General features: G+C 39.9%; 1 protein-coding gene across 3 annotated transcripts in view; it reads left to right on the forward strand.

Annotated features, from left to right (window-relative positions):
- Positions 1-2632: 2632 nt before the first annotated feature.
- GSG1L (GSG1 like) overlaps positions 2633-15342 on the forward strand; it is a 66275-nt gene continuing 53565 nt past the window's right edge. For all 3 annotated transcript variants that reach the window (XM_083800752.1, XM_083800754.1, XM_083800753.1), the window contains exon 1: positions 2633-4498. In XM_083800752.1, the coding sequence (XP_083656878.1) occupies positions 4198-4498 (301 nt within the window). In that variant the 5' untranslated portion in view covers positions 2633-4197. The remainder of the gene's footprint in view (positions 4499-15342) is intronic.

The following is a 15342-nucleotide window of genomic DNA, read 5'->3' on the forward strand; positions in this document are numbered from 1 at the left end:
TTTTTTTACCTGGTCAGCTTAGGAACAGGAAAAATTGCTTTAGCAACCTTGTTGTGCTCAACTCAATACCTCCATGTACATGAGATTCATCCTTAGTAAAGTAAAAAGTCAAACTGAAGAGCAAGATTTCACATGGTATCAATATTCAACCCACCTTCAAGTATACCATTGTGGAACTTCCATTTATTGACTGCTAAATTTGTGTAAAAAAAAAAAAAAAGGCAGTATTTTCTCTTAGCGTCATCTAAGAATCATCAACAGAATTATATAGCTCAGCCTATAGGCTTTGAGAGCTAAGCGCATCATTGCTGAACAAAGACTACTTTGGGTCAGGTGGGTACCAAACAAAAAGACAAAAATGAGGCAAAAGGAGCAAAAGGTAGCCTAAATATGAAATGGAAGAATGAGAAAATATGCATAGTTGATGACATACATAGTAGTGATCTGGGGGAAGAATGTAGAGTACTTCCATCCCAACATTCTTCTCCAAATCTATATTTATATATATATATTTAATTTATATATATATATATATGTCAATCCTGTTGATTGACTAAGGTGAAGAAAAAATTGCCATTTTGCTGGACAAAGTGTGGACAAGGGAAGAATACTGGAGAGGACCAACAATTCATTTCAGCCACAGTAAGAGAACAAGGAAAGGATGAGTTATGCTGATAAATAGGCTAAAGAAAGAAAATACAGACTAGAAAAGGAGATTCTGAACCAGAGGAGAGAAGATGAACTACTAAGAGGGGTCCATTCCAAGGTGGAAAGAAGAACTGGGAACCCAGTCCAGTGGCTGCTGAAAAAGACATTACCAATAAAAGAGAAAGCCCAGAAGGACAGACCTGTAAGAAATGACAATATGAAGAAAAACTACATTTTTTTTTTAAACTGTTGATTTAAAAACAGCATATTATCCCATGCAGTTGACACTACTGGTATAAAGTAAATAAACGAACTAAGCACAACAAACCCCCCATCATCACTAGGGAACCCAAGTCCTCTCATTTTACTGAATGCTGCTTCTGTTTCCTACTAGTGAAAAGCAGCCTGATTGAAAGAGTTCCTTTGCAAATACTATCATTATTTTAAATCCTCTGGGAAATTCTTTTTATGCTCAAGTAAATACTGAATAATAACAATTTGCACTGATTTCATAAGAAATAGTAAATGAAAAGGGGGATAGTTGTAACTCAGGAAGGTAGTTTTTCTCACAAAATCAGAGAAGAGCTATTGCTGCAAAAATATTTTTAAAGTTCTTGTAGCTACAATACGAAAACTACTTCTCTGTAGTGTTCAAACCCTTCTGCTTTACTATGAAAGATAATACCACACAAATACAAGTTAATCCAGGCATCTGAACTGCTTTCTGTAACATTTCCATTACCCTTTCCATTTTTATACACACCAAATCTGATAAACAGAGATTATATAAAGAGAAATCTTTGGAGCTTTATAGCATGAGTATAGCAGAGACTAGTTTCTTTAAAAAAAAAATGTAATCCCAACACATACATACAGTCTGGTCTAATAATTAGTAGAAAGCTGACTTCTGACTTTTGTTAGGAAAAAGAAAAAAAAATATGTTAAAAGATTCTCTGACTTTGACTTTACTTTGTGCTAAATATCTTTAAATGCTTAAGATTTTAAAAGCTCTGTATCACAAATCATTTAAAAAAAAGAAAAAAAAAGGAAAAAAAAGAAAAAAAAAAGGAAATAAATCTCTGCTTTATTTTGTCTTTTTCCGTACTGACACTATGTTTGTTCCTGAGAGACCTGTCTGCCCAAAGAACAAGAATAAAGAAAGTAACAAAGAACAGAAATAGAAATCTCTGTTAGGATTAGGAGTAAAAACAAAATCTCAAAAGTATTTAAAACAAAATTATCACAGACAAAAAATTGGATGCTCATCTCCCTGGGGGATGGGCACCAAAGACTGTCCAAAAGTTGATGCCAGGACCAGAAAACACAAGTGACAGAGCAGTAAACAGAGGGGATTGGTGAGAAAAGACTTGTAAAAACAACCTGTATTCACATTTGGAAAAGTGTGATGAGTTAGGTGCTGGCAACCACTTGAAAGATAATCCTGAAGAGCACTAGCTATCTTGTGAAGACATGCTGTCAAAGTTTAAAGTGCACTGTTTATTTCTCTCAGCAGGTAGATGAGCCTTTGAACATGGAAACATCTATATGCAATTCTAAATGAAATGCCCTTCAATATAAAAGTAATTGAAATAATAATCCTGTGGTCATCTAAATAGCTATCATCTGTATCTCTTGCACGCCATTAAAACCAGCTAAGTAATGTTGATCATCTGGCTGCAAGATGAAATGCTGAAAGGACTGGAACATGGAGTTGTATGGTGCAATTCCTACTGCAGAAGGAGGACTGCACACAGGAGCACTCCTCTAGCACAGGCCACTGGAAAAAATCTGGTGTTGAGGTAGTAGTAGATGACATTGTGTACAGGCAAGAGAGGGCAAAATGAAGGCCCACCCCTGCTCTGCCAAGCTATTCCATTAAGCTTGCAAATTTGTCCTCATAACTGTTCTCACAGAGCTGCATTTTCTAAGAACTTCCTAGCTTACTTTTAAAAGAAAAAGTGTGAAAGGAGAAATTTAACCTGGTCCTTCCTGGCTTTCTTCAAGGAGCTGCAGCAGCTACCACCATATTCCATTCTGAGGGCATTAAGGCACAGGACAAGCTTTGCATGTTGAGCCAGTGTGTGACTGAGAGTACACGGTGCGACGAGAGTATTGGCACCTCTCTTGGTGTGAGCCTGTGTGGCTGCACAGCTATTTCCAGGGCTTGCTTTAGTCCATCCGCTACGACTGCTCTGAGAGTCTGCAAACATCCCCATGGGCCTGGCAGGGTGTCTAAACAAGGCTGGAAGGAAGTGTCACTCAGTCCAAGGCCTAGCAGGTACATGCAGTTTCCTCCCTGCATAAAATTACACTCATCAGCAAGGGCTGCAGAGCCATTATGGGACCAATGTGGCCAACCTCAGCACTTGGATACAAGGGCTGTACCTTGTGTCCACAACAGGCCTGTGTGCAGATGGCACCACCACCATCATTGGGCGCCCTGGTCTCCTCACAGCACCCAGCATTCACCCGGTAGCTCTGAGCAAATGGGGATTGAGGTCGTCAACTCTGAGAGTCAGGCAGCCAACAGGACAGGACAGCATACTTCTCTTTGGAAAGGGGATATGACACAGTGCTCCCCACCATCTGGCAAGTAAGGCCTGGGTTCGCTCAAATTAGTTCTTGCTGTCTGCACAGACCAGAAATGTCCTGCGGACCCACTGCGAACAACTGTGAGCGCTCTGTGTGGAGATGATAGCCTGTGAAAGGGGCTCCACCTGCTATCGTGAAGGACACAAGTTCTGCTCACTACAGACATTCAAACCTGAACTCTGAGGCTTTGCTGACTTCCAGAGCAAACCCCTGAAGACAGAGAATTACACAAGGATACTCACAGCAGAATCAGCTCTTCAGTTTGCTGCTCATTAGCCCAGAGAAGAAAAGCTGAAGTGCTGCTCCATCCCTCCTCCTCTGGTCAAATCCCTACCCTCTGGTATGTAGACGAGGCATTTCTCAGCTACAGATGATGATTCTTTTCGGAATTAAGACGTGACGCTCCCCCTAGTCTAGCTCGGCTGTCAGCACGATGCAGTTGTCCCCGAGGTCTGCCGAGGAGCGCGGCAGCTCAGCAGCCGTCCCTGCTGACTGGCTTCTGACGAGTTTTTCCTGCCTCATCATACTACAAGCAGAGTACAGCGAGTCCTGCAGCCTGCAGGTGTCTCCCAGCAGAGGAAGCTGCAGAGCCCCTGGGGATCATGTGTGGTCCCCGAGCAGATGTTGACTTGCTCTTGGTGCTCTTCGTGAGACAGACCCTCTCTGATCCTGTCAGCGTGCTGAAGAACACCGACTATCAGAGGACGGCCGCACTCCCGCGCCTGCAGCTGCTCCTTTAACGTACAAAGGCAGGATTTCAAGTGAAGAGAAGAATGGGAGTCTGGCTGCAGTGTTTCCTTCACAGCTATAACAACAGATTGGAGGAAGCTGAGAGTTTTGGTGCCTGGAAAACTGGATTCTAAATCGTGAGAGGCTTTGAAACACCACCCCGCCCCCCAAATAAAACAAAAACCTTTGACTTCTCTCAGCAGGAGGGGGAGGGAGGGCGGATTTACCATGAAGACAAATCGAAGATGCAGAGCCCTGCTAGCAGTGAGTCTGAATCTGATGGCTCTCCTCTTCTCCACAACAGCTTTTATCACAACCCACTGGTGTGAGGGCACGCAGAGGGTCCCCAAGCCGAGCTGTGGGAAGGAGAAGAAGACAAACTGCCTCAACTACAGTGGGAATGAGACTGCCAATGAGACAAACCAGAATGTGGTTCATTACAGCTGGGAGACAGGAGATGACCGCTTCCTTTTCAGGTATTTTCACACTGGGATCTGGTACTCCTGTGAGGAAAATATCAATGCTTCTGGTAAGTGTAAAACAACTTCCTTCCAGCTTGTGTTGCTTTGTGTTTGGCTTGGCATAATAGACAAGCTGTTCTATGCTGTATCTTAATGCAGATTTGCCCTGCAGACAGAGGCAGAAATTTAACATTTTTTTTTTTTTAAACACAGCCTGTTTCCAGTGAGAGCAAAGATTTGATTGTTTACCTGCTGGCTGATGTGGGGTCTGTGCTCTAAAGCCGGATGAACCTCTGATAAGCAATATGTGTTCCCCCTCATTGGGCACTGCAGCCAGAGACTGGCCAGTGCTTCTCTTCTGAGAGCGGCTCCATGGAGCGCACAAAAGGCAGCGGCTCTTAGTTGTTATGGAGATCCTGACATTTATCCCATCTAATTGCAGTTGTCCCCTAAATAACCCAAAGGGCAGTGGTCTGAATGACAGTGAAAGCACAAAGCTCACTGTTTTTATCAGGCTGTAGCCTAGACATCCTCATTTCTAGTATCCATAAGTAAATGAGTACTCACAAATCCTTCCTGGTGGCTGGATTATATATAATATATATATATTGAAGTAGAGTAGCGAAAAGGTAGTTAAAGGACAGAACTGGGCACAAGAAAGCTTATTCCTGTTCCCTGCTCAACTGTTTACTTACTGAGAACCACAAGAGAAGACATCTCTTCAGCTAATCAGTAAAATCATTAGAAAGAAATCTCTTTCTGTACCCTGGAATTCACCAACAAATGAGCCACTGGAGGATGGGTGGAAGGCAGACCCTGCTCCCAGAGCTGTCTGGTAGAGCTAGCATCCAAGTTCTGGTTTGGAAGAGCTTTGCTGCCATTGTCTAAGGAGTGGATCAGGAGGTTGGTCGTTCACCACTATTTGGAGAGAAGAACAGCTAATCATCCTATGTGTCTCCTAAGAGACACAAACCTCCGTGATAATGGGAAGTTTATGGGATCTGGTAAAACACTAAGTGTGTACTATGAAGTGGGGCAAACTGTGAGAAGCGCATAGGCCATTTCAAAGTAACACCCTTGACATTAGAAAAAAGATTACTTTTGGAAATATTCTCAGGCCATAGCAGACTAAGTGAGCAGCTTAAGACCCTCCAACCTTTTGAGCATCGTAGCTGGGATTGGCACAATCAAACATGCCTAAGTTTCTGGCAGACATTGCAAGCTTTCCAAGCCAAGCTTTATGTTCAGGATAACTTGTAATTCTGTGACTCTAGCCCATTCAGAAAACTGAATTATCTTTGTGTGAAGAGAAATACAGTGCTCTATTCTGTACTGAGTACACAAAGCTGTGCTGTGGTGAGTGATTTTAGGAGGTAGCTGAAAGCCAGCTTTAGAAAGTTATGGTGAAACCAGGAGAAAGAAGGTTGTTTCTCCTCTCCAGCACACCACTACAGCAGCCACATGTGTGTTTCCTCTTATTTAAAACACTAACTTGCTGAAAAAGAACATTTCAATTAGCAGACCAAGAATGACTAAACTTTAGAACCCAGTCAGATATAGGGATATATTGGCTTAGACAGACAACTGCCTTGTTCAGGATTTATAATAGTGGGGTTTTGTTTGTTTGTTTGTTTGTTTGTTTTCTGGTAAGGACAGGAACAGTGTAATAGACACAGATTTAAATTTGGTCCGCAGAATGTCCACATAAAACAACCAGTCTTAGTCCAGACTTTCAGGTTTCTAGTACCTGACTATGTACTCTAGTACATTGTCATGGCCTTTTGCAGCCTAATTGGCAGTCATTTCATCTAAGCTCTAGGGCAGTAAGGCCACCAGCCCGCCCCAGTCCAACAGCACTCGGTCATTGCTTATACATACAACTCCTCTGCTCTGTACACCTGTGTGTAATCAGTTCCGTAGGCGGGTCACACTGCCCACAACATGCTTACAGACTACAATTCTGTAAGTATAACAAGTCATATAGTCACCATGTTGTTAATAAACACCCTAAGGATGCCAAGAGAATGTCAAGAAAATATCACTTAGCACACAGACAGCAGTGTATTAAATCAGTCAAAATCACTAGCTTAAATGCACTTCATACTTTCAATAACACTTTTCTTAAAGTTTTACCAATAGCGTACTGAAAATGACTGCGTAAGAAATTTAGCCTTGGTACTCTCATTAGTCCTCCATTGCTCCTTAGTCCTCCGTTGCTATAAGTTACTGACTCCATGAAGTGTCAGCATCTTCAGAACACCCTTTGTTCAGTTCGCAGTAATACGTCCAAGATTCTCACTCAATCCACATACAGAATGTACCATCACCAACACGTTGTATTTAGCCAAGTGCTGTTCCTAACAGGTGTTGTAAATTTACCACACTGCTAACACTGTTATTCTGTGTCTTGGAGATCCTTCACTCTGGGTATCAATACCACATATTCCATACACAAAGCACTGTTCTGAAGGATCGACCCATGACATTCCCATGAATATAGTTTGCTGAACATTCTTCTTTTAGCCCCACCTGATGTCAGCAACAACCTTCACCTAGGCCCAGTCCTTTCAGCAACCAATCTATCTTCTCAGCTCTGTCAGCAGTACACATGGGCACAGACTATGATCAGTGCCATTCCTATAGTTCCTCACATATCCCTGATTCCTTGCTGCAGATGTTTGAAACAAAGCAACATGAATCCCACCTGCAATTCCAGTAATGCTCTGTGTTGTTGTGATATTGTCAAAACAAACAAACAAAAAAACAAACAAAACAAAAAAAATTTTGAGTGTCTTCCCTTCTCACTGCTTATCTGAAAAGTCTGTTAAGATTACAGGTGTAGAGGTGCAAAACCATGCCATACACTGTCCGTACACAGACTAGCAAAGCATGCTTTCATCATGCTGCAGGTTTCTAGGTTTCACTAACATCTCTAACAGAGATGGAATGTTGTGATTTTTTCTGAAATATTTTGTGAACCTAAAGTGTTTGTTTGTTTTTTTTTTTGTTGTTTTTTTTTTTTTTTTTTTTATCCAGTGTGCTTAGGACTGCTGAAGTATCTGAAAAACGTTTTGCACATGAAAAATAAAATTGTGAATTCTGGGAAAAAAAGGGACTCAAGCATATATATTCCATTTGTGTGTGCGTCCTATAACTATTCAGCACAATTTCTGACTCAAAAGTATGCTGAATCCCAGTCTAGTAAAAAGGGAATAGAGGTTCTCCCTTTCAAGAGTGGGTTCAATGCTTTGGATCCCAGGCAGGTAGATGTACGTAAGAGCAATACCTCTGATTTCCAGAAGGGGATCAAGCTAAAGCATACCCTATCAGCTGTATAGCTCATGCTTGTCACGAGTCCCATTCTGCACTTAGACACTCCACAGAGTGCTTGGTGCTGTGTTCCAGGTTATGAATTCCTTACTATGGCCAGGCGACTCAGAGCTGAGCTTCCTATTGTTTTATTTCTTTTCGAGTATGACCTTTAGTACATATCTTATTTCACACCTGCTGTCTGGGTCTGTGCTTGTGTCAGTACTGGACACTTCACAGACTAGTGATGTACTAATAGCAGCAGGGATAGAAAAGATTCAGTGGTAAACTAACTGGTAGATATTCTGACTCAAGAATGTAAATAACATAAAATAAATAACACATGAAGTAGCCAAGGTGGCATACCTTATCTTATTGAGAACTCGGAAGCAATAACATTTTTGCTCATTAGAGAATTTATTTGATTTTAATAGAAATAAAACATAACTCAGATGTTGTTTAAGTGGCTAATAAGTAGGCAATCTCAGTAATAACATCCACATTTCAGAGGGAAAAGCAGCATAAGTACAGCTGTCTAGGTGCCCTTTAAGAGTACTGTCCCATCAAATAAAAAATGATCCCTTCCATGTTGCTTGCCATGCTCCACAGAAGCCAAGGAGATAAGGAATGAGTATACATAGTCTTGGTTTTATTCTTGGAATTAAATTTTAAGCACAAGGTGTCTGTAACATTTTGCATTCTCTGTACTACCACATATTCATTAGCACTCTTTAAGGAGTAAATGGTAGAGTGGAACTTACACAATATGTAAGGAGGTATCAACATGGGCCACAAATAAGGACAATAAATGCACATTTGCAAGATCCAGAGAACTAGAGAGGTGTATCCTGCAGTCATGAATAAATCTCTAACATAAAAAGACAAGAACTTGCCATACATTTTCACAGATCCATAGCAGTACTGCTTCACCCTTCTCTCCCCCATGATGTGATAATAAGCATACGTGACTCACTGTAGGCAGCTGTCCAGGGAGAGGGAAACACCTTGTGAATTTATAATTAAAAAGCAAGAGGAATTGGGAATTATTATTGGATTATGAGAAATGTAATATAATTGTCATTACTGAAACCTGGTGGTTTTATTCACATGACTGGAATGTAAAAATTTCTGGTTACAAATTGTTTAGGAAGGAAAGAGTAGGTTAAAGAAATAGAGGAGGTAGCACTCTATATTGAAGATACAATTTCCAGTGATGGAGAAACTGAACTCAGGGGACCTGGATAATTTTCATCTGAGAATGTTGAAATAATTGTAACATGAAAATGCAGCTTTAGTAGCAAGAATCCTTATTAAGTCTGCATATTTCTGTATTCAAAGAAGAAGACTGGAAAAAATTATACAGGCCACTTGACCCAACAACATTAGGACAGGTTTTGGGGAAGTACTCAGTACAGGGCAACAAACTGGTTTTGTCAAAGCTAGGCTTTTATCAAAGGTGGGCTTTTATCAAAGGTAGAACTTTTAACAAGATGAATACCTTCTTGGGTAAGAGTAATGCATTACACCCAGGCTGTATGGATTTACATAAAGTATTTGATAGGATGTCCCACTGAAAATTCTTTACAGAACTACAGACAGCAGAGAGAGTGGTAGCAGTGTGGTGATAGATATAGACATACTTCCAGTGGAGAATGCCAAATAGCCAAAGCATCTTCAGGCTGGAAAGAAGCCACAAAGTACAGAGAGCTATGATGGGGATCAACAGGGAAGGACAGAGTTAAATCTGTTTCCATGATTTGTGAACTTGAGGGTATAACAGACAAATATTCCTTCCTAAAGAGTTCCCTGCCATGGAATGTCTTACTAACAAGATTATTTGAGAGCAGCTTCCAGCCAGGAAGCCCCCAGACTAGCGATGCAGTACTGACACCAGAAGGGGAGTACATGGGTGAAATCACTCTAAACCTGCTCTTTTGCTCTTCCCTAAATATCTGCTAGTGAACAATGATACAAAGTGGAGCAGGTAGAAATTTTGCTCGAAACTGTGGTGAAGATTTTATCATGTAATATTTATTTTGATGGGGATAAATAGAGAGGCTGTAAAATCATTAAAGAGCAGTCTTACAGGGAGGCTGTGTCAAGTAATATAGAAAGAGAAGTGATCACTGTGGAGATGAGATGTATCTAGTGGTCCTCAAATTTGGTCTTGGGAAGATTCTGTTATTGCAGGGATTAACAATATCCAGGGAAAAGAAGTAGGAACACAATTCATGTCATATAATTTCTTAAAAAAAAAAAAAAAAAAGGCAACATGGATCCCACAGCAAACATGTGGACATTAGCAAATTCAGATGTCTGTGCCTAAACTAATCAACATCATCATTACAGTCAGTAGAGAGTAATGAGTATTTCTCAGGACATCTCAGTACTTACAGGAATCTTAATTTGAAGAGAACAATCCTACTTTAAATGGATTCCTTACATATGCTGTGACACAAAGTCTGGAAATATTGGCATTACAGAGGAGAGATTTATCTCCCTAACTAAAAATGTGAGCTAGAGGGAGTGAGAATAGTATTCTATCAGTATCCTGCTCTATGTGAGCAGGGTAGTAAGAATAGTATTGAACTAATTAAAATAAAAAGAAATTTAAAAACACCAACCTCTAAGGAATAAAATTCTGTGAGGTCGGGGGTACTTATCAGTGGTAGGCAAAAGATAAGAAACAAGCTGTGGGTCAGCTTTTGACAATGAGGTGACTGCAAACTGTCAATTGCTGCAATATAAAGGAAAAGTGTTATCTTATGGAAGAATCAGCACCAGTGCGCATTTTGTTAACACCATAGGTAGGGTAAGAAAAAGGGGGAGTGTGAAATAGATGCACAGTGGGATTTCTAATGTAGTTAAGGAAAAGAGAATATCCTTCAAGGAAAGAAAAGAAAGAATGGTCCTCTTTAGAATAACAAATTAAAGATCAAGAGGGGATACGATGATACCATAGATGTATACACACACACATACGTGCATGCACATATTTAAATATCAAGAAAAGAATATGAGTTAAGTAATTAGTCATTGAGAAACAAAATGAAAATCCAACAAGTGGTTCCCAAAAAGTGAGTCTCTGGAATTCACCTCCACAGAGGGCAGTGTGAGCAAAGGAAACCAATGGGCAGAAATCCATACCTTTTAAATTCACAGAAAGACCTGCATGAAAAAAGAGGAGTATTTCCATCATGAGGAAGCTTGGCATGAATACTGCTTAACTGATTTGTTTGTATCTTAAGGAGGTCTGAAAGAAGGCATCTTGGTTTGACTGCCTTTTGCCACACCATGTTTATATTACAGTAAATTATATTGCATCCATACTTTAGGGTTTCCACTGGTCACTGATGGGAGCCAAGGAAAAAAATAGTTGATGCATGCCATGTTTTCTGGAGGGTTTTATGCCTTCTCAGAAGCATCAGAAATTGGCTGCAGCTGGAGACTGTGCAAGGAGGGTGCTTTGCTGCTGTCCACATTATTACAGCTTCTCAGAATCTAATTGTTATGGTTGTTCATGCACTGAACATTAAATTGATGATCTAATTTGGGATCAGAAGAGAAATCTCCTCCAGGTTAGATAACAGGAATGGTAATGGATTTTTGGCTTCCTTTATAACAGAGGGAGAAGGATCCATTTCAGAAAAGCACCTGTGAGTTCCTTTTAACAAATCCTGGGTTTTACCTTGTAGAATAAGGTAGTTCTGGCCATAGGAATTTAAGCTATATGAAAAGAGTCCTTGCATCTGTTTGTCTTCCTCACGATAACTCATTCGCTTCCTGTGGTACATGACAGCTGTGCTTTCTGTTGTGGTCATTGCTTTGCAACAGACCTTCAGGTTTTTATAGGATGACGGGGAGGTTTTGTGTCTGTGGTACACTGGGAATTTTGGATTTGAATTCCTCCCAGTCCTGCTAGACAGACTAGCTCTATGAACATCTATCATACAAATAACGTGGAAATAAAATCCCTTCATGCTGAGACTGGTAACAGAGTAAAGTAAAGGCAATGCATCACTCCTTTTCTGGTATGTTATTCTGTGTTTTATGAGCAAAAATTCTGTTTCTTCCTCTTCAGATGTGTCAGTACTCAACCATTTAACCCAGCAGTCTGGGAGGAGGTATTTGAGGGGCTCTCCTGGTTCCCTGTAAATGGAATAAACTTTAAAGAAGTGGAAGACCAACACGTGGCTACTATATTTCAAAGGAATGGTCAAAGGATGGTCAAATATGACCATCTAAATAACAGACACTTACTCCAATGCCAGTTACTGCAAAATATGAACAGATGCATTCAGGACTACAGAAATAAAAAGGAATGGAATATCAACTGTCATGGCATCCTCATGGTTTTTAAATTACACCAGACTAAATCCTGATTTTAAAATTCTCCTTATGTGGAATTAACAGAGCTAAAAGTAGGTAAAATTAAAAACTGGCTTACTGACATCTCATAATGGGGACTTATCAGGGAATAGGGACACTTCTAGCAGGATCCTCTGTTAATCAAGTTTTGGTGTAACGTTATTCAGTATTCTTTTTGGTAATCTAAATGGTTATATAAATCTTTGCTGATCTAGCTTGCCAACGATTTAAAGACTACAGAAGGCAATAAATAATGAGAAGCAGGTGTTATTACTATGGAATGACATGGCCTGTAGAATAGTCACAAACAAAATTCACTTTCAGGTGTTCCACTTTGCATTTGGCTTCATTACAGGGCATGGCGGGAGGGAAGGGCATAAGCCACGCTTACAATGTGGGAAAATGCTTGGGAATCAAGGTCACTCCACCACGTTCAGACTCACTAGATTTGGAGAGACAAAAACACCACATCATACTGTCATTCAAACTGATTTCACTTTGCATTACATGACCAAACAAAAAATATTAAATGAGACACTGTTGCAAAGTTCTTACGTACAAGCTTGGAAATTAGGTTCACAAAAACAAATGCAAGCACGTTTTCTCACTTTATTATTATTATTATTATTATTATTATTATTATTATTAATAATAATAATAATCGGATATTCTTTTGCAGTATACTGGGCATCTTACTTGCTTACTTGCTTTTTTTTTTTTCCCTTACATCTCAACCCAAAAAGCAACCAACCATCTTTGGGTAGGGAAAGTGGAGAAGTTTTTGGAGCAGGCAGCCTGAATCACAACAGCCAAGAGGAACAGAGAGCAGACAGATGAACAAGCGAGGGAAGAAATACTGTTATAGTATATATATAACTGTATAACTATATATATATAACTGTAAAGAAGAAATACAGGTCAACGTAGTACAGGTTCTGCCATTCAAGGTCACTTCTCCTCCAGCAATCATTTTGCCTCTTACCTACAGTCACTTGCGTGTGTTTCAAGCTACAGCCTCAAGACTCATGTTCAAAGCAACATGCTATGCCATCATAGTAATACTCTGTTCTGACTTTGTCTTCTTCTCCATTTTTAGCGCACATTAGCTTTTGATGTTTTCATTTTTTGGAGTAATCCTATCCGTGAAATGGAGTTTCCTTCTTTGCTCTCAGAGACTTTCATCTCTGCCTGCCCTGCTAATGTATTTCTACAGCTAGGGCATAGAGCCAATGCAAATACTCTGGTTGGGCGTTATCTGGAGAGAAGTTCTGGTATGGTTAAAAGAGAATCCACACAGAACCACCACTAATTGGAAAGAGTGGGAGATACTCCTTTGATCTTTGCTAATCACCAGCCTGAAGGGAACTGCTAATACACTCACATGAGAAATTGTAGAAGACATGTCATGCATATATACAATGAGGGATATATCACTGACATGTTCTGCCAAAAGCATAATTTCTTAGTCTTTCACAGTCTTTCACAGTTTCCTGGGAACACTTTATAGTCCCACAGACAACGGACCCTCTGATATCTAGTATGTTTTGACAGATTTACATTAGTAAGGTCACTCTTGTTTTTAGAGTACTGTGTCACAAATAACAGCAAATGGGAACTGTACAAATGGTAGTTCTTTGTCCTGAGGTCCCAGCAGAGCCAGTGAGTAGGAGACCAACCTCCACTTCTCCATCAACTGGAATGACACCTTGAAAGAGATGAGTTTCTTACAGCTAGTGAGACTCAAAGCAAGGTTCAGAGTTTCTGACCACAAAGCTGAACACATAATAAGCGCAGTGTGGCAGACTGGCACCTGTGGGATGAACAGGCAAAAATTCTCATTTTACCATTGTGAGGTTTGAAATGCTTAACGTAAGTCAGTACTCTGCCTGATTTAATCTTTCCTAGGTTATAAAGTCAGGTCTAATTTGACATCAGAATCATTGAAAGCCTCTCAGCACCATTGATTTGTTGGTTCTCCCAATCACTTAGAAATCTAAACTGTTTTCCAGCTCCCCAAATGTACACACATCTATATGTATGTACATGAAGGGCCACGCAATCCTTCAGGTCTTACTAAGTTATTCATATGTGTCTTGAGACTTGGATGTGTTTCAGTTAGACACGATTTGAGAGTAGCCTGTGGATAAGTTTGCTTTCAGATACTGTGAAAGATTTTCACACTACTTAGAGTTTCAGTGCAGAAAACACAGTTGCCATGGCACATAGTCTGACTCAGCAAAGCCACACTGGTTCATTCCCTGCTCTGCCTGCACCACAGTTACCTACTGCTCCAGGGAAGCAAAGGGGAAACTCTGGAATGAGGATTTTGCCTCTCTAATAAGATTATTAACATTTCTTTGTGACTGTGTGAATTGAGGAAAAATGCATGACCAAAATGAAAAAGTGGAAAGCTTAAAGAAGTACTCTTCCACTGTAAAAGGTAGAAACTTCTAAGAGTTCAAGTTTGCTGAAAGAATTGGAGAGAAATGACAACTTGGAATTTGGAAGCAAGAGAAATGTTGAAGGGCAGCAGCTATGAATGACAGCTTTCAGAGTGACAGAAAACAATTATTTTCATAGTTCAATACATATTTAAGTGTAACTCTGCAACAATTGATTTATTTTCCAGAAGAAGATACTGTCCCAGCAAGATCAACAGAGTCAACTGTAAAACGTTGATTTTGCAGATTAAGACTTGATTCTTCATTAGAAAAAAAAAATAAAATCAATTAAGTGCTTTGTCTGGTATCAGTTTAATCAAAACTGGAACATTTCACTTGTTAATTAACCTGATACGGCTTACTTTGAATGAGCTCATTAACCTGTATTTTCTCTAATGTAGTATTTTATTTCACTGAAGTTGTGTTTCAATCCTCATCCTCTTCTAGGCTGGGGCCCCTGGAGGGTTATATCATTTTTTAGACAAATACAATGATTTTGCTCTCAGTAGATGATGTGGAATCTCATTAGAATCACATGATTCCAGATATAGTTGGAGAGAGAAAGACTTGTAAGGGCCTATTAGGGAAAAAAAGGGGACCTTGTCATTCATAGGCTGGGAGCCAATGTTTCTAAAAAGGAATACTGTTTAAATTAAATTTAATCATTTAACAGAACTGTACTTTTGAACTCATGAAATTTTATGCAGAGTAAGTGAATACAAACAGCTTTTTCTTTTCTTTTTTTCCAAGATGAAAAGCAGAGTTATAATAGAGATCCTCTTTTCAGTCAGAAC

Source organism: Anser anser, assembly GCF_964211835.1.
Source record: "Anser anser genome assembly, chromosome: 15".
NCBI lineage: Eukaryota > Metazoa > Chordata > Aves > Anseriformes > Anatidae > Anser > Anser anser.